This window comes from Candoia aspera, chromosome 5 (genome assembly GCF_035149785.1).
Source record: "Candoia aspera isolate rCanAsp1 chromosome 5, rCanAsp1.hap2, whole genome shotgun sequence".
NCBI classification, from domain to species: Eukaryota; Metazoa; Chordata; class Lepidosauria; order Squamata; family Boidae; genus Candoia; species Candoia aspera.
Window position 1 is genome coordinate 99,703,165 of NC_086157.1, and position 20,065 is coordinate 99,723,229.

At 38.3% G+C, this 20,065-nt stretch overlaps 1 protein-coding gene across 2 annotated transcripts in view; it reads right to left on the reverse strand.

Moving 5' to 3' along the window:
- The window catches only part of GRIA4 (glutamate ionotropic receptor AMPA type subunit 4), a 257,199-nt gene that overhangs the window by 159,599 nt on the left and 77,535 nt on the right, over positions 1-20,065 (reverse strand). For both annotated transcript variants that reach the window (XM_063305838.1, XM_063305839.1), the window contains exon 3: positions 811-1,050. In XM_063305838.1, the coding sequence (XP_063161908.1) occupies positions 811-1,050 (240 nt within the window). The remainder of the gene's footprint in view (positions 1-810; positions 1,051-20,065) is intronic.

Genomic DNA, 20,065 nt, shown 5'->3' on the forward strand with positions numbered 1-20,065 from the left:
ATCACTAAGATTATAGAATGATAAGGTGCACTGGTTTTATAAACATTGCTATTAAAATGTTCCCTTTCATCTTAGAACTCTCATTTTTTTCAGCTATTTTTCTGAATTTGACTTTCCATCACCAGGAAAATTAAAACTCTAAAAAGCTTAGAGTCAGTTGATTGAAGTGGTTTATAAATTCTAAATAAAGCCTGCTGCAGAATGGAAGCAAATTAAATTGCTCAGATTTCTAGCACAGCTCTAAGGCCCCAAAAAATTTGCTTCAGGACTGCCATATATATCCAGCAAAACCTATACAGGTTGTCCTCACTTAATGACCACAATTGGGACTGGAATTTTGGTTGCTAAATGAAGTAGTCATTAAGTGAATCTGACCCGACTTTACAATCTTTTTTGTGGTGGTCATCAAGCAAATCACCATGGGCATTAAGTGAACCATGTGGTTGTTAAGCAAATCATGTGGTTCCTCATTGATTTTGCTTGCCAGAAGCTGGCCGGGAAGGTTGAAAATGGCAATCACATGAGCATGGGACACTGCAATGGTCATAAATGTGAATTGGTTGTGAAGTGCCCAAATTGTGATCATGTGGCCATAGGGATGCTGCAATGACTGTAAGTATGAGGACCAGCACTGTGTAAGTCTGAACTGTCACTAAACAAATGGTTGTTAAGTGAGCACTATCTGTAAGTTATCCAGTTCAGCATTAGTGGATGAATATGAAAGAAAAGCTCTCCCAGGTATCTCTTCTTGCTAAGGCACATGGGTACATCTCTTAGTAGGTGAGTGTTACAAAGGGGAACATTACTTACCCCTATCTGTGTCATAAAGGAAGACGAAGCGGTTCCATTTATAATGGCCCAGCAAACTTAGCAATGCTCCCTGTAGGGAAGGCCTCAGTTGCAGCACAAATTGGCTCTCACCCTCAGTGGGGAAACTGGGCGTGATGAGGGAGATGTGCAAGGCGCTGCAGAATGAGGTCAAGGTGTGTACTGATCTTTTATCATATAGTCCAAAAATGGCAAAAACTCCTCGTGAGTACTGGGAGCAGACTGAAAGAAAACAAAACATATGATTAAAACAACATAGCAACAATATGCCAAATCTGTGGTTCCAATCTTACTTTAAGGATATGGATCCTATCTTACTGGTGAGTAATATATATGGAAAATGCTTCCTCAATGTTCCTTGATGACATAGTAATTTGGAAGGTGGTAATATGTTCCTTCTTCGTGAAGGAACATATTACCAATCAAAAGTCATTCTTGTTATATACTTTAATTAATGATTAGGTTTGTTTTCTGTGAATAATTATAGAAAGTTATCGTCAGCTCAGGATAAACACTCCAGATAACAGCTGAAATTTATAATGCATTTTATGTAAACTGAATGGGAAAATTAAATTAGCTGTAAATTAGCTTTAGTGAAGACATTCTTTTTTTACAATCAACTTGAATATTATAATAGCACAATTTGCAAATCACCCTATCATTACTGATGTTGTACAATAAGATTTTTAAATATCTTTACTGGAAATATGGAAGAATATGAAAAGCAGAACTCTAAAGAAACCAACAATTGAGTAGACTTGATAATATAATCTCCAGTTTCTTTATCAAGTTCATGTTCATACCATTCCTAAGAAGAAAATGTTAAATGTTAAAACATTTCCGGTTAATGTTCATTATTAACAAAGCCAGCAAAATTGTCTTAATAGTTTTCTTCACATTTCATAAATTCAGACTAGCCTGAACTTAAAAACATATTTAACAATTTTTTTCACAGATTCGGAAGATAAGGAATCCTAGCATCTTCTAGAAATTTAAAGACTATTTTTAATGCACCATGTATCTGTGAATTTGGATAACTGCAATAAAAATCAGTAGCAAATACATGAGTAGATAAAGATAGATAGTAGACATCATAACATGAGTAGTCATATATCTCCTTTGGCACCTGCAAGGTCATTTTAATGACACCATCATTATTCCTAGACCCGTGGGCATCCTATAAAGTAAAAGAGTGGATGGCTGAAGCCCCTTGTTTTGCTTTGCCTGCTGGTGCCAAAAAGAAAGAAAGAAAGAAAGAAACAAACAAACAGGTATTTCAAGAGGGTGACACAGGATTCTAGGAGGTTTGTGGGAAGAGAGGGAACAGCTGGAAGACTCTCTCTGCCCCACCCAACCAAAGCAATCCAGAAGGCATTTCCTGCCACCACCATCTTTCCTTTCCCACAAGCAGAGTTATAGGGTTAAAAAGAAAGAAAATGCCTTCCCTTTTCTACTAATTGAGAAACATCATGGCAGTTTAAGTAGGACTACAAAGAGATACAGAACTCTAACCGTTTCCTGCCATGTAGAGATTCTTTAGTTTTTGCATCCCAGTATCTTTTTGTTTTGCTTTAATATGCAAACAGACAGAATAAAAAAGACGGATGCAAAACTAAAACACAGTATCAAACATGAAAAAAAGAAGAACAAAGACAACAACAAATATATATATACATGTACATTTAAAAATCATTCAGCCCAGTTTTCACACACATCATTAAGCCTTGACCATACTGAGTAATCTGTTTCGATATAAATTCCACATTTTGAGATTATAATTTGAGAGTACTATATTGGTGTTCATAACCATATTAACACATTTATGGATAATTAAACCAAAAATGGGGCAACAGTGGGGCAAATAAGTGTCCCTTCACCTATTTCACACTTCCAACATAATGAAATTGACAGCCAATCTTTTTTAAACCTTCTATTGGGAGTCCCCAAAAAGTGCAAGGAAATCTTTTGTTCAATTAATCTCATCTTAATATTCTTTCAGTTTCTCAGCTATTGATTTATTAATATGGGATATTTCATATCTTCCTTCTAGAGAGCTTGCAAATAATATCTATCCCTGTGATACTGTTTAATTATTTAAGAAAAAACACACTGCAGCACATAAAAGTCCATTATTACCACCAACAAGACTATCACTACAAATTTATTTTTTCTAAATCTACATCCAGAATGACAGTCTCCCAATATTATCAGACATTTGACAACCTTCAGAAAACCAGAATGTGCAGGATGTGCATTGATGGCATTAATGTCTGCACTCTATGTGGTTGCTGTCAATATCTTTGTATCAACATTTAACATCGACATTCAGGTGATCAGGAAGTAGAATGTTTACTAGTCTTCAAATTACAGTTAGGTAAATTCTTTATTTTGGTGGTCAATCTGGAGGGACCTAGACCTTCTGAGGTTTGTTTACAAATTCCTGAGACACAAATTGACACAGAAATATCTGTTTAAAACAAATTTAGATTTTATCGAGATACATAAAAACAAAAAGGGATGGTTGTTAAACCTAGAGAAAAAGGATTAGGGCTTAAAGAGTAAATGGATTTACCTTTGTCAATGGAGATTAGGGCCCAGAAAAAAATGGACTATGGACTGAGGTGTCCTCTGTATCTAGAATTTTTGTCAGAATGAGGAAACATGCATCACAATATCACAATGCAAGCTCCATATAGCCTATGGGTAATGTGACACTCCTACAAAGCAGGCAGAGCTTGCATGGCAATACACATTTCATCATTGGCTACTTCCACTTACTAACTGGGCAAGGCTTGAAAACATACAAAAATAAAATCAAAACCTGCTATGCTTTGATTTGTCACTATACCTAGAAGTCTGTGTGCATTGGATTCCTTTCTGACTCTTAGAAAACTTCATAACACAACTTAAGGTAAGTTTAAGATTCCTTCTTTCTTTCTCCATGCCCATATGCTTCTCAAAACAACAAAAGCCCCTGGAAAACTCTTCCCTCCCTATAATCTCAGGAAAAGTTAGTTACTTTAGAATTAGTTTACAGGTCAGTTATGGGTATGTTGCTATCTAACAGGTCTCTCTATGACTTCCATTTCTAGACCTGTCCACTACAGCAATCATCCAGTTTGCATCTTGGTAAGTCACCATGGTACTTGATACTCACCATGAAAGACATTTGGGAAGAAAGCTAACAATATGCTCCAAAAATCTTAAGTGTGCCCCCAAGTGAAACTGTTGCTTTCTTTCGCTTTATACAATAAGTTTACAGTAAAAGAGAAAACAATTCACATTACTATTTTGATATAATGGAGACTAAACAGAGATGGGGTCTACCACATTCTAGGGACTAGAACATGGTGAACTGCAGTAGATTCTAGTAACCATTAAACGGTATAGAAAGACTATGTATGCTTATAGGCTGTTTTCAAAGATATAGACCTGTCTAAAGAATGATTTGTTTAATGTGCATAACAATGCTCTCTATGTCTACTGAGCTCTATATAACTTTAAACAAGACAAAACAGAGAGAGATCAAATTACAGCCTTAATTGTAAAGTAACATACTACAAGGGACAGATGTGCACCATAATTTCTGATGGCCAGGACGATCCTTTAGATACTGAGAGCTGCACTAAGCACTGGCCAGACTTTGTGAAGGGACAAACTGCAGCTACATGTACACATAGGAATGCATGGCCATGCACAATAAATGTGTGCACACCTCATATGCACAAACACCTCCCACACTGATATATGCCACACACATAACTCTTTCTCCTCTCCCTCCATTATATCCATTTTCTCTTGTGGAAAACCATAGTTTTAGAGATAGGTAACACATAGCTTTCAAGAGTTTATTGGACCATAAAACCTATCTGCTTCAGGCTGATGGAAGTTGGGGTTTAACAGGAGTATCAGGAGTGCCACATGTCCGTCTCTGATCATTGATTGAAATCACTCTTGTCTACATTTATAAGATTACTGTTGGCAATATGTGCCTGTAATTAAGATTATAGGAAACCAGAGATAGCTTAGGTTCTCCTTACCAAAATTCTCTTTTGCCTTCTTACATAGATTATTTAAGTTTTAAATAAAAAGTGCTTTGAAATTAAAAAAAAAAAAACATGAAAAAGATGTCACTGTCTTCAGACTCCACTAACTCATATAATATGTTACTTTTGATAAAATTGGAATAAAATTTCCATATTTCTATACACTATCATTTCCCACAAATTAATACAATAAACTCTTACAAAATTTAATTGCCTTTTTGTTTTGAATAAAAGAAGAAAGGAGGGGGAAAATATAAGCTTCCCCGTTTTTTAAAAGTAAGATTTTTATGATCCAGTTTTACATAAGTATTCTTGTTCCTTTCCTTTTTCTTCCTTGAAAAGGAAGAAAATAAGCTCATTTATAAAACTAGTACTTTCTCCTCTCAAGAAAGCATTTTTAATTTAAAATGGGAGGATGCCCATAAATATGACAGCCTGTTCTAATGAAAACAGTGGTTTAAACATAGTAGTTCCAAAGAGATAATCATACATGCTTCTTCTACTTCAAACAAAACATTATTAATTTTCAGCAAGGGGGGAAATAATTATCCAGCAACATCAGCAGATATTCATTACTATTGTTGGCACATCTTCTAGTAAATCAAATGGATTTAACAGGTGGGCAAATTGTCCCTATAGTGGAAAGGGTGCAGGCCTTAATCAGAATGGAGAAGAAAAGAAAGAGAAAAATGTTCTGTGTTATCATTAAGAATGGACATGGGATATCCAACATCTTCTGTGCTATGGAGAAAATGGATAGGCAGAAACTTTTTTCTTGATCTTTCAAACTCAAGGTCATCCCTTGAAGCTGAATGATAAAGTACTTCTTCACACAACACAGTTAAGTTGTGGAACTTATTGGACCACAAAACCCATCTGCTACCACAGGATGAATTCAGGGTCACTAACATGGATGGCCTTAAAGAATTGTAACAATTCACCAAGGACACAACCATCAGGTACTGGTGCTTTCCACTACTGGGTAACCTGTCTTTGAAGACAGCATGTCATTGAAGATGTCAGGGGAAAACAAGAAGTACTATAGTGCTCATATCCTTCCTGTGGACTTGGTTGACAAGTTGGTCTACAGTGGGCACAAGAATATTAACTTACTATTGGATACCACTGGAAGATCTAAAAGACCTTGCTATGGTCAGGCTGTGACAGAGAAAATCTATCTATAAGGTTGCTAAGAGTTGACAACAACTGGTGGCACACAATCAATCAATCAGTTGGGTACATCATCTCCATCCACCAAATTGTTTCTTTAATTGTGCAGAATAGAGGAGGGATTACTTGGTGTCCTAATATCATCTCTAGTCTTCTGTTTTTATGTATATAAAAGTCTTAAGGCTGGACTAACCAAAGGCCATTCGCTTGTGACTGTTGAAGCTAATTGCCCATAGCATTGTTTCCAGTGGCTCTGAAAAATTTGGTTCTTTTGATATAGAGATACTGATAACATAAATTCTTGCCTCTGCTTCAAGCTTTTATCTCTCCCTGCTTTTGCCTGCCTTTTATCCCATGTTTGTCAGTTAATTGTTTTTGATGTTTGCCTATGTTTAATAAAGATATATTTTCTGCTAGCTGAATTGAGTGTTGTGTGAGCTTACTCCATCTGGGTATAAATACTGACTGGGAGTGTGCTTGGGTTCAAACTAAACTGGGAATTACCTACTGTAATTTTCCAACACTTAAGAAGCTTCCACTTATGTTGTTAAAGCTTAATAGCCCCTAACTTTCAGGTGGTTTCCAGAAAGCTGTTGTATATTTTGAAAACTGCACCTGGACCACATCTAAAAAATAGACATAATACTATTCCTTCCTTCCTTCCTTCCCCAATTTGTAGCATGGTATTATTGTTCTGACAGAGTGAGTAAGACTTTGCTGACAAAAAAGACCATATAATTTCTGACTTGATTGGCTGTCTGGTATGGTGTTTTTGCATCTAGAGATAAAAAGTGTCATTCCCAAGGTCAGATGAACAGCCAGGTACCTGAAGCATTTTTGTAGAACTGGTAGCCTTCTCTCTGAATTATAAAATTCTCACTCCTCCCATCTTTGTGAAGTTGATTTCCAAAATAGGGACATTTTGCCTATCATCCCCATCTGCTGCTTTTTAATCTTACTCTTTCTTGCCTCTTGGTTTGCTCTGCATAAAAACGTATTCAGAATAATCTGTTTCAACCTGCAAAAATCCTTAGTTTAATCTCAGTTCAGATACAAACATGTTTAACCACATCTCACTTTCTCATCCTTAGTCTCTCTTCTGCAACACTAGGATAACAAAAGACTGATATATAAGGTAAAAGATACAGAAAAATAGTATGTTTGAGTAACTATTGCATTATTTGACACTGCTGCACTATCCAATGATTTTAAGTTGCTTTCAGCTTATGGAGGAGCCCACAAATAATAAAATAAAACATGGAAATTCTAACAACTCTGGGGTGCTTTGCAATAGAAAAAGCCAGAACAATAACAGAAAAGAATGTTAACCCAGAAAAAGAAAAAAAACACGCAAAACAGCACAAAAATCATACAGGACTCATCAACCATGGAACCCCAAGGCCCGGGGTAAAATAAAAATCAACATTCACTATTGTAATTTAAAAAATGGGAGGGGAAGCAGCGATATGCTCATAGAACTGGAGAGTTGGAAAGGACCATCCAACCCCCTCCACACTGCAGGATTTCCTACACCATCCCCGATAGATGACTAAACAGATGACTCTGTTTGAAAACATCCAGTGAAGGAGAAGAAACCACTTTTCACAATAGGTAACCTATTTCATTGATTGCAGCTCTATATTTTTCTATATTGCTCTATATCTACTTCATCCCTTTAGTTCTAGTCTCATCTTCTGGATTGAGTAAGAATAAGCCCCAACCCTCTACAATGTGACAGCCTTCAGATATTTGACAATAGTCAACATATCCCCTCTGAATCTCCTCTTCTGCAAGGTCTTTTAATCTTTCCTCACAGGACTTGGTTTCCAGTCCTTTCACTATCTTGGTAGTTCTTCTCTGGACTTTCTCCAGTTTACCAATGTCCTTTTCAAAACAGGGGTGTGCAGAACTGAATTCCCTTTGGCCATGTTTCCTAGTGATTATTGACGATAGATTAGTAGGATCTTCAGTGCCATAGACTGCCTATTGTGAAGTTCCCAACTTACTTATTTTATTTATCAAATTTGTCACTGCCCATCTCCTCCCACCAGAGGGACTTGTTTGACCAGTGTGCACATTTAGAGTTTTGAGACATGCTGTGGGTGCTATGAATGCAATGGGAAAGTAATGTGATGGTGCAGCCCCAGGATACATCAGGAACCTGTTCCCAAAAGAGAATCTGTACATCCTGTCCATTCATAGAGAGAGAACATACTGAAAATTCCCTCCCTGTGTAAGGCTCATAAGGTATGGGTGAGGTGGAAACCCTTCTCTGTAACCACACCCACTTCATGTAATATCCACCCCAAGTATTGCAGACCACATCTTGTTGTAATACTATAAACAGGTTAAAGCTGTTTTATTCCAAGGTGCTTTTGGTCCCAGCTGGCTGACTAGGGGCACATACTATATCTTGAATTTTATGTGGGGTTTTATGTTTGCTATGTTTTGGTGGTTAATTTTTTAATATTAATTTTTGCTCATTATTAAGACTTTTTTTTAAGATTTCAAAAGCTTTGTTGAATTTTTATTACCTTCAGTCTCTCTCTACAGCTTTAGGTCTTCTCTTTCATTTTCTCTTTCTCCTATCTTCAAACAAGTATTTTGGATTGTGTTATTTGAAAGTATTACTCAATTTTATGTTTTCTTTTTACAGTACTTTTTAACACTTTTTTTAATTAGTGTTTTATCCCACTATCACTCTGTCTAACTGTGACTTGCAGCTAAATTAAATTGTTCCAATAGGCAGTTTCAATTCCATTGTTCTGGTATTATTTTTATTACATTTATTTCTTGTTTTGTTTTCCTAAAGCAATGCTAAAATCAAGAGCTCCAGAATTCTTCACACATACAGACTTGACTTTATTGTGAGTCATCATAAGAAGAAGATATCAGGAGAATTGTACAGTAGTGTGTGAAAGTTGAGGAGTCTAAGGTTTATGTATATCTGCACTGTGACTTTTTTCCCCATCATGTTTTCAAGTCATTCTGTATTTCCTTTCAAGTTACTACAATTTTCTTTTTTCCCTCTTTCATCCTGGTGAGGGACACCATCTTCTATTTCCTGTATGCTATTAATGCCTTGATTCCAAGATTGCCTACCAGTAAATTTTTGCTCATGATGGCACATTTTTCATACTGTTCCATGTGCAGTGTCACTGAAGATTAAAACAAGTGTATGTTCCAATGTGAAGCTAGCTTTTCTAATCTGAGCCCAATTATTTATTCAACTCCTATTACAGAAAGGTGAAAAAAAAATTCAGGTAGAGATTATCTGCACTAAGCCCTTCCATTGAACAAATGACTTAGAAAGCACATTTTGGACCCAGAATCCCAATTCTGTAAATAATTCACTATACTTTCATTCATACTTAAAATGTTATGATTAAATATGCTTCAGATACTTTCAGGAGTAGACAGACAAATGGAGGAGAAAAAAAAACTATCTAAAAATAAATCCATGAGTCTAAGACATTACGTGGTCAAGGAGAGGACAAGGCTGTTAATTGCAAGTATTGAAAGGTTGTAGTATACTGAATTTGACATAAGAAATAGTAAATAAAGTACAATTCCTGCTACAGTGCTTTCTTGTTAGCTCTGCACCCCATTCTTATTTGGAAGCTAGGAACTAAGTACATCTTTTAAGAATCCTTTAGCATTAAAGGCAACCTTCAGCAATGCTCGAGAGATAAAAATTTGTTCCATACCAGTTTCCTACTGTAGAAAAACTGACACAGACCAAGCAGCCCAAAGAGAACCTCTTTCCAAAAACTGAAATGAAACAAGAAAATGATGAGATGAAAAAATAAGTCCCTATTTTTCATCTATTGCTGCTTTGCTTTATTTCAAAATTAATGTATTTTCATAGGTGGCTTATACTGTAGAAACAGAGTCAAAACAGCAGAAATGCCATTAAAACAGTATTTTAAAAATAGAACAGTACATGTCACTAGTTGTTGAAACAACTATTTGCTGGTTAACCACCAAGCTAATTCCAGGATTTTTGGTACTAGTCCCTCAGGGTTCAGGAAACCTCTCAGATCACCTTCACCTTTTTATTGTAAATCTGGTTGATTTCCTGGGACACCTATTGAAAGCCTCAAATGCAACCTGACAGCTGCTTGGGGTGGGCCTTCTCTGTGCTGGTGCCCATGCTCTGAGATGTTCCCTGGCTGAATGCTGGGAGGCAATTTCTGTAAGGTCTTTTTGGGCAACAGTTGAAAACTCACCTTTTCCCCTAGGCTTTCTAGGGGTGACAGTTTTTTTTTTAAAAAGTGTATCTAAATGATACAGATTGTGGTGGGATATAAATAAATAAATAAATAGAATATATTTTATTATTAAAAAGAGCATGATTTTGTATTATTTAATGTATTATGTATTTTACTGCTCCTTTTACTGTATGAAGCAGGAGACCAACTTATCAGTTTCTGCCACTCCAATTCTCTCTTTGTAGCTAATACTGTTTTCAACCAAAACAATGCCCCTATACATGGACGTTGCTAGGGGTACAGATAGTCCGTGCTTAACAACTTTTCGTTCAGCGACCGTTCAAAATTACGACAGTGCTGAAAAAATGGACCTATGACCGGTGTCTGAAGATATGGCTGTTGCAGTGCCCCTGTGGTCATGTGATCAAAATTCGGGTGCTTGGCAACCTGCCTGCACTTATGACTGCAGTTGCAACTCCCCCCCCCCACCTGCCTATCTCCCCCCTTTCCATCTGACCTTGCTGTCCTCTCACTCCTGCTGCTGAGAAGGCCTGCCCAGCCTGGCCACTGAGCTGAGCTGGGCTGGTTTGCCTGTGGCAAAAAAAAAAAAAAAATGCTAAAGGTAGCCCCTTAATGGCAGTATGCCAAAACACTCCTTTTTGCCACGCTCCTGGGTGGGGCTGAGCTAGCTTCGCATTCCAAAAAGAAAAAAAAAGGGGGGGGGAATTTACTTTCAGACTTGCAAGACTGATGTCTTACCAGGTGGACCAGTTAGGAAACGTGCCCAGATGAGCTAGTTCTACTTTATTGTAAGGCTACATTAACAGAATCTTGCTAGTCTGAAAGTACAATTCTCCCCTGTCTCCTTTACACCCTGAGAAATTAGGGAGGGTCCCTTCTGAGCCTCTTGCCCCACCCACTATCCAGCTGCAGACTATACTGTCTCTTATCTGACCGTTCCCTAGGTAGAGTCTCTGGGCTCAGTCCCCAAGGTCATTCCCATATATCATTACAGAAATTTATATACAGGTCAGGAATCCACAGTACAGACAGAACATGATGAAACAGACTGCATCCAGGCTGGCAAAGGAGTGTGATAAGGCTTTGTACTATCCCCTTATTTATAAGGGGATAGTACCTATATCCTGAATATATATTAAGGGAAGCTAGACTGGAAGAAGATGAATGTGGTTTTAAAACTGGAGGAAGAAACATCAATAACTTGTGTGATGATGATGATGACACTACCCTGACAGCTGAAAATGCAAAGGATCTACAAGCTCTAGTAATTAAAGTCAAGGAGCACAGCGGAAAAAAAAATGGAACTAAAATTAAATATAAAGAAGACCAAACTAGTGACAACAGGTACAATAACCAGCCTTAGAACTGACAATGGAGATATTGAAGTGGTAGATAGCTTCTCTCTTTTAGAATTAACCATCAACAGTAAAGGAACCAGCAGTCAAGAAATACACTGCAGACTAGCACTGGGTACGGCAGCCATGAAGGCCTTGGAAAATATATTGAAATGCTGTGATGTGTCTGTACTTATAAGATCAGAATTGTGCAAGCCATGGGATTCCTGTGACACACTATGGAAGTGAAAGTTGAACTTTGAAGAAGCAGGATAGGAAGAGTATTGACACCTTTGAACTCTGGTATTGCAGAAGTCTCCTGAGTATACCATGGACAGCCAAGAAAACAAACCAATGGATCCAAATCAACCCAGAGTTCTCACTAGAGGCACAAATGACCAGGCTCTAATTATCTTACTTTGGACACATAATGTGAAAACCTGGCTCTCTGGAGAAGGCTGGGAAAGGTAGAAGGAAAGAGAAGACAAGGACAACCAACAGCAAGGTATCAACTCGGTTTGAGTGGAGATGAGTGCACTGTTGAAAGACCTGAAAGACTGGTTGCAAGACTCTGTTACTGTGTATAGGTAAAGGTAAAGGTTTCCCTTGACATTAAGTCCAGTCGTGTCTGACTCTAGGGGGCGGTGTTCATCTCCGTTTCAAAGCTGAAGAGCCGGCATTTGTCCGTAGACACTTCCATGGTCATGTGGCCAGCATGACTACATGGAACGCTGTTACCTGCCCGCCGAAGCGGTACCTATTAATCTACTCACATTTGCATGTTTTCGAACTGCTAGGTTGGCAGGAGCTGGGACTAGCAATGGGAGCTCACCTCATCATGTGGATTCGAACCGCCGACCTTCCGATTGGCAAGCTCAGCAGTTCAGCGGTTTAACCCGCAGCGCCACCGCGTCTCTGTTACTGTGACCTTACAACAAAGGTAGTGGTACTAGTCATGGTTTCTGCTTCTTCTCTGGACTATCCTGAAGGGCCGACATCAATCTTGCAAGTCTGAAAGCACTTCTCCCTTCCTTTACTTTTAGTTTCTGGAAAACTAGAGAGGGTTCTTCTGAGATGCTTCCCACTTCCCTTTTCTTTCTGTGGGCTGAGATTCCTTTTGCATGCTGGTTGTCTAGGCTGCAGCTCTTTTTCCTATCGCCCAAGGTCACTCCTACATATCATTACAGATTGACAAGTTAGGTTTGATTGACACATCAAGTTTCAGTCTTTCATGTCTGAACCTCCTGAGGTAGGATTTTGTCCCATCTGCTATGGGTTCTTATACAGGTTTGAGAAATGCATGCTGGGTTAATCCTCACTAGAATGAAAACAGAACCAGTTTTACCCTCATCTTTAGAAACAGCTATCATTAGGTACATTCTTAAACTTATATTCTTATCTTAGAGTTCTCTGTATCACTTTGCTGTCATTTAATATCATCTGAAGTTTTGTGATCTGGAAGCCCCCATAAAGACTTCTGTTCTGTGTTCTTCTCTTTTTTTAGGTAAACCCTGACTCTGTCACTGTATTAGTAGTCAGTTTTTATGACTGGTTTTGTAGCAGGTGGAGAGGAAGATCAGTATTAGCACAGCTTACAGCTGCAATCACCAGAGAAAAATTTCAGAGCTGCTAGCTTACATTCAGAACTACAACGGCAGCTGTACTTTTACTACAGCTCCACTGGGTGTAATGCTAATAATATTTAAATGCCCTCTTAGTTACAGTCATGGCCTCAAGCTATCTCTTGTTTCAAACTCTATTAATGCTCATGCTTTCTCTACAATGTTTTATTATTTTAATTTACATAGATTAATTTCTAATTTCCAAATACTGTCCTTACTAAGACAATATATGCATGCATACATATGTGCACCCTTAGCATACATACCACAGTGCAACAGGAATGTGGACAAAGAATTGATAATTTGGGGACTGTCTCAAAGCAAATCCATCAGGCAAAGTGTAGCTAAGTCTGCAAAGTTGTATAGGGTGATGTGTTCACTGCAGTCTTCTGCAGATTCCAACTGAAATAATGGATTTCATGTGGCTTGCAGGAACACACAGAAATGACACACATCTTGTTGTTTTCAACAGTTTGTTCCTTTATGTACTAAACAATTAATACATTGGTATTTGATCCAGTTAACCATGCTTACTCCAATAGTCCTGATCAAGGTATGTTCCCTGCCAGGTGAGTTACCCCCATATGTAACTCAGCAAATAGCAACATTTGCAGTCAGAGCAAATAAGTCCAGAGAAAGCAATGGCAGATGGAACAGCTGCAAAGTTGGCAAATTGTTTTAACATTTCTTTGGATGTCCTGGCTAACCTTTTCTCTATTAATAAAGGTTATTTCATGTACTTTGCATGTCACTGGGGCTTTGCCCATCCTGGTGATGGCTGAATGAACATTCTGATCACATTCATGTTTTGCACTGTGTTTTTGGTGTACTAAAATATATAAGGTTGCCAGAAAGTATTGAATTAATTACTCCAGTGCTCAAACGACCCTTGCTTGTGAAGAAATTTTAGATGGCAGCCACACAGCATGTATATGTTCATGCAAACCCATCCAAAGCCTTACATGTGCCTTCACCTCTTAAATAGTTAGGAATAAAGCCCACACATTTTCTTCCTTTTAGTGGTACTGGCACTTCTGCAATGAAGACCTGATGGGAGATTTTCCTGCTGAGTATTATAAAGATTATATTTCAAGCCCATATTTCTTGATTGTAGATAATACCATAAGTGGTATTCTGCTATCCATTATTTTAAAAAATGGCATTTTAGCTTTAACACTAAATTAGTTTGTGAAACACTTTTTAGTCATGTTCTCATACCACAAAAAAAAAAAAAAAAAGCTCTGAAAGCAATTCATGAAATTCAACCAAAAGTAGTCCCTGCCCAGAAGCTGTAATCTTTAGGTTAAATGACATGAAAGAAAAAGGGACCTAATAATCATAGAATAACTATATATATTATACTTGCTAGTTTGCCAGTTCTGATATTGAAACAGAGGCAGTGTTACTTTGAAGCCTATCATGACCCTAATATGAATCTATGAAATAAAAGTCTCTCTATCACAAGTCCTTAATTACTGTTGTCACCTCTTTTACTCCAGAAGCAGAACAACAGTGTTTCTCATTTGGATTTTAGGCAGTCTGAATATCTGAGTTCAAATTCTAATAAGACATATTAGAATTTGTCTAATAATCAGACAAATAGAATTATACCCTTTGGAGATGGGTAAATGAAAACCTTACCTGATTGGCAATGAAATTAGGAACTTCAGTGCTGCAGATAAAACACTTGCCAACCAGCTTTTGCCAATGATCAACATGTTTGATATAAACACTTCACAGCCAAAACTATGTGCCTGGACCAGATGAATTCAGCAAGATCTGCCTCTTCTATATAAGAACCCTTTGCTGCCATCTAGTGGTCATCTAGATCTCTGCAGAATTAGAGTATAACCCTTTGCTATATAACTTAGTTGTCATCTGAATTTCTGCAGCCCAGATAACCCCACGTTATTCAGCAGATCACCCTCAGAAAAATTAAAGGACTGCTTTGCATAAAGGCATACCTAAAAAGAATACAGGTTTTTGCTTTTGATGTCTCTCTGATCTGACAGTGAACAAAATGGATGGGTAAAGATAGAACTGACAGGTGGGAGAGATTCTCTCTCCCATGTCCATGCTATGTGGCATATTGGGCAGTAAGGGTTTTCCAGCACTTTTGGTTTTGGGCGAGTATTTTGGCATCCTTCCATGTGATATGCAATGCCTTCAGGTCTTGTGTCAATGTTCTTTCAGGGCGTCCTCATTGTTGCATCAGGAGGAGTCCAACTCATTGCCACTTTAGGGATCCGGTTGTTCTCCATGAGGAAGATGTGACCAGCCAATTGAAGTCTATGTGCGATGATGTTATGAAGTTTACAAGAGCTACTCCTTTGAAGCACGTCATCATTAGTGATGTGATCAAAATATTGGATCTTTAGAATTCAGCGGAGGCATCTCTGTTGGGAGATGTCAAACCTTTTGTTGATACTTGCTGATGCCTTCCAAGTCTCATTGGCATAAATAGCTGTCAGGATCACAATAGAAGTGAACAGCTGGAACTTAATCTTCAGCGATATGGACAGTGAGGACCAGAACTTATTCATCCTCCAAAAAATGGCTATCGCCTTTCCAATGCAGCACTTAACGTCCACCACTGCATCTCCATTCTGGGCAATCACACTACCCTGATAGGTGAACCTCTCCACTTCCTCTAACTGCTGCAGTCCGAGTACAGTTCCCCATACTGGGGCCGTAGAGCTCACATTCATGATCTTCGATTTCTCAGCACTTATCCTGAGGCCAACTTTATTTGTCTCATCATCCAAGACAGTCATGGCATGTTGTAGTTTCAGCTCGTCTTCCTCAAGCAAGGCAATATCGTTGGTGAAATCCAAGTCGCCAAGGTCAGTCCAATGGATGCCTGTCCCAGTGTGTATTTCAGCTCGCCGCATGACATAATCCACAAGGAAGAGGAGTGGGGACAGGATACAACTTTATCTGACCCCTGTGGTAATCTCAAAAAAGTCCATATGGCCATTCTCAGTCTTAACACAGCAGCTTGATTGTTGGTACAAGTTCTTAAAGATGGCAACAAAGACTGCCGGCACGCCATATAAACACAGTATCTGTCAAAGGGACTCTTGATGGATGCTATCAAAAGCTTTTTTAAAATCAACAAAGTTAATGGCTTCATTGGTGCCAATTGGCACCAATTGGCACTCAATTGGCACCAATCGGGTGCCAATACTCAATACACTGTTCTATGATATTTCTTAAGGTAAAGATTTGCTTGTTGCAGGACCTTCCACAATGGAATCCAGCTTGTCCCTCTCTCAGGCACTGATCAATGGCGTTTCGCAGTCGTCTCAAGAGGACTGTACAAAATGCCTTCCCAGGTACTGAGAGGCATCCAGTTGGTACATTCAGAGATGCTTCCCTTCTTGGGGACTTTAACAATAGTGCCTCTTTGCCAGTCTTTCGGGACTGCACAACTTTGCCAGCACTTATTGAACAGCTTTGTCAGCTCTTTCACCATAGCCTGATGGCCATGCTTTAGGATCTCTGCAGACATCTCATCCAAGCCAGCTGCCTTATTATTTTTAAGGCTTCTGATTGCAATTTTGAGTTCTTCAATAGTAATCCCACCAGGTGGGAGAGATTAGTTATAGTTAAAAGTAAAACACTACAATGCTTACTGCAATTGAAGACTTGCTTAAAGTAGTATTAGAAAAAAATACAGACCTAGTTCTAACACTGAGGCAGTGAAACAGAACAGCAAAGTGATAAAGTACTGTAGGCATTTTTATGGAACACTGAAAAATAATTAAACAAAGAAACAGAGCACACTCAAACATTTAAAACAAATGTAGATTAACCTCCTAACATCTTGAGAAATAAGACAAACCTCTAAACAGTAGCTGTATGCTAAACCATGGATTATTTTAATCATGGCTTGATAAACAAGCTAAAGTGATCAGATTCACACATAAAACGATACCCATATCATGGGTTGTGTGAACTCAGCCAGAGAAAAAGAGAGGAATAAAACAATAAAAGGGATAAATATGAATATTGTATGTTATGTGCTACCCCCAAAAGAAACAAAAGAGAAAAAGCTGTAGCAATTATAGATAAGGTAAAGTTCTGATAACACCAAATATTATATTTTAACAATATAAACTGTAGAAAATTTAATAAAATGACAATGTAAGTGGAAAAGGACACATTTTGTGAGGGAAAAATTGAGGACCAATAATGCCTATACTGTTATAAAACAACAAAGAAAACTTAGAAATGTCATAGAAAACACACAAGTTCACACATTCAGTACAAAAAAGGAAGAAAAAGAAGAGAGTTATCTAATAAAAGCATATAAGTGTGTGCACCAAAAGTTGACAAAAATTCAGCTGGGAGAGAGAAATATTTGGCTTAAATTCAGTGATGGTACTATGGGCTGGAGCCATGTAATTTTCCAATTATATGAAACATTCCTTAAGAAATAGACTAGAACCTTGTTCAGTTCTTATTTAATGAAAACTTACCCACTTTTATATTTTGGGATCACTATGTGTGAACTGAAATTGAAACAGCAAACTCTACTGTTGCAATAAATAGCCTTTTTCCCTCCTAGTGGGAAAGCAGCTCTTTTCACAATGAAACACTAATGTTCACTTAAGTGAAGCCATGTATTTAATAGTAAGAGGTACCTTGAGACATAAGAACTTTTGCTGATGGTCACCACTGGCCCTCCTGGCATAAACAACATGAGGTGCTCCTTACAGTAAAAAAAGTATACAATGTACAGATAAGTGTTATTCTCTTGTGTATAGCTGAAATTAAAAAAAGAGAGAGACAGAGAGAGATAGAGTGAATGATCTGTAGTGAAGATTATAAGCTATTCCTCCTTGAAATGTCCCTCTATGGAATCTTCATTAAATTTGCATTACTTCTGATATTTTGCCTAATGAACAGTCTATAACCTAGCTGAATGTTCTTGGTACTACCATGAGTTCAGCCCAGGAAAGATCAGAGTAAGGTTAATCGTAGGCCCATTCTTAGGTTCTAATACAAAAGTATATGTTTAAAAGTTGCCGAAAAACATCCATATGTTCACATTTTCATAAACAGTCTTAAATCAAAGTCACCAATCTTGCTTCTCAAGTGAACTAAACTGATACATTTTAAAGTAGTGTAAGATAGAGCAAGTATCCTGCATTTTTTATATCATAGGAGTAATAATTCATTCCAAGAAGATATATTCTCCTGTCTGTTTTTTTCCCAGTTCTCATTCAATTTGGTGAAAGAGAATTTTATTTAGAAATTCTGTCCAAGAGTGTGGTGTTCCTACACTTAATTAGTTAGGAGATGATCAAAGAGACAAAAAGTGAAAGCAGGGTTGTTCATTTGAGCTGCAATCTCACTTCTCTTCTGGATAAAACCAAAATGATAGAGAGAAAGAAAGAAAGAAAGATGGGCCTTTCTGTTAAGCAGGAGTTGTTCTGTGACTTACTGGAAGATTTTTTTTAATACCTTCCCAGGGGAATTTAGCAAAGAAGAAGAAAGTTCTTACTTGACGATTTTAGGAAATCACTAAAAAGTTGTCAAACAGAAAGAAGCAAAAAGAAAAACCTTCCCTCTCCTTCTTCTTGTGAAGAAGGAGATTCTTTGCCAAGGCAGGGCTTTGTCAATAATATCCTAACAGAAGGGCTTGACTGTGATTGGATCCAGCAGCAGGACATAACAAACCTGAATACTGGAATTACAGGTAGACCTCACTTGCCAAATGCCTCATGCAGCAATCATTTGAAGCTATGACGGTGCTGCATATATGAACTTTGCAGTCTCTCAGTCATGTGTTTGCTATTACAGTCAGTTAGTACACGTTGCCCTGTGCCTGAGCCATTTTTTTTCTTCCCCCCTCCCCCTTGCAGAGTACAGAGATTGCCTAAAAAAGTGGTCTCTTTAGGCAATCTCTCCCGTGCCTGACCCATTTTTTTGCACACATCCCCCCCACACAGCGGAGAGATTGGAGAGAAAGGGATTGCAAGAGAGTAAGCAGGCATACAGCAGGGAATACATATCAAAAGGAATGAGCTATCACTGGCTGCTTGCCTACTGCAATGGTGCACTCGGGGCTGGGGGCCTTGTGCACCATGGCCAGCTCAGAGTCTGATGAGGAAACCAACAGTGAGCAGCCAGAATTGCTGGGTGAACCAGGAGTCACAGCTGCCACTGGTCTCAGAAGATGAGAAGTCTGAGCTGCCACCCCCTCCCAGTGCAAGAGCTCACCATTCAGAGAGGAGAGCAGAACAAAGGAGCTCTGTGAGGTTTTTCACAAGAGAAAGGAACCTTGTCCTTCCAAATGAGCAACACTGGGGCTGCTTCTATTTAAGAAGAGCAGCAAAGTCAACCCCTCCATTGGCAGCAACCATTCATTAACCTAGACTCCATGTGCCTTGCCCTTAGACTTGAAATCTTGTACTGTGACTCTGGACCTGGACTGGCTAATGATCCTGCTATGACGTTTGGACCCTTGGACTTCAACTGACCACACTTTTGCCTGCTGCTTTTTCACTCTCTCCCAAGACAAGCTTGCTGGACTTGTGGGGACTTGATTTCTCTTATGTGTGTGTATGTGCATTTGCACGTACCTTTCCTGTGGTGCTTGCTCTTTCCTTAAAAACTTCCTGGTAAAGTTTGCAAACCTCTCTGCATGTTTGTGAGTGCATGGCCTGAGACAGGACAGTGAGCATGCTAGGCAAACAGCTGGCACCAGCACATTCATTTCAATGTGTATTCCCCATTGTGTGCCTGCTTAGTCTCTTCTAAACCCTTCTTCTCTAATGAATGTAAATACAAACATTAATTATCTTCTTACTAATTATCCCACCACC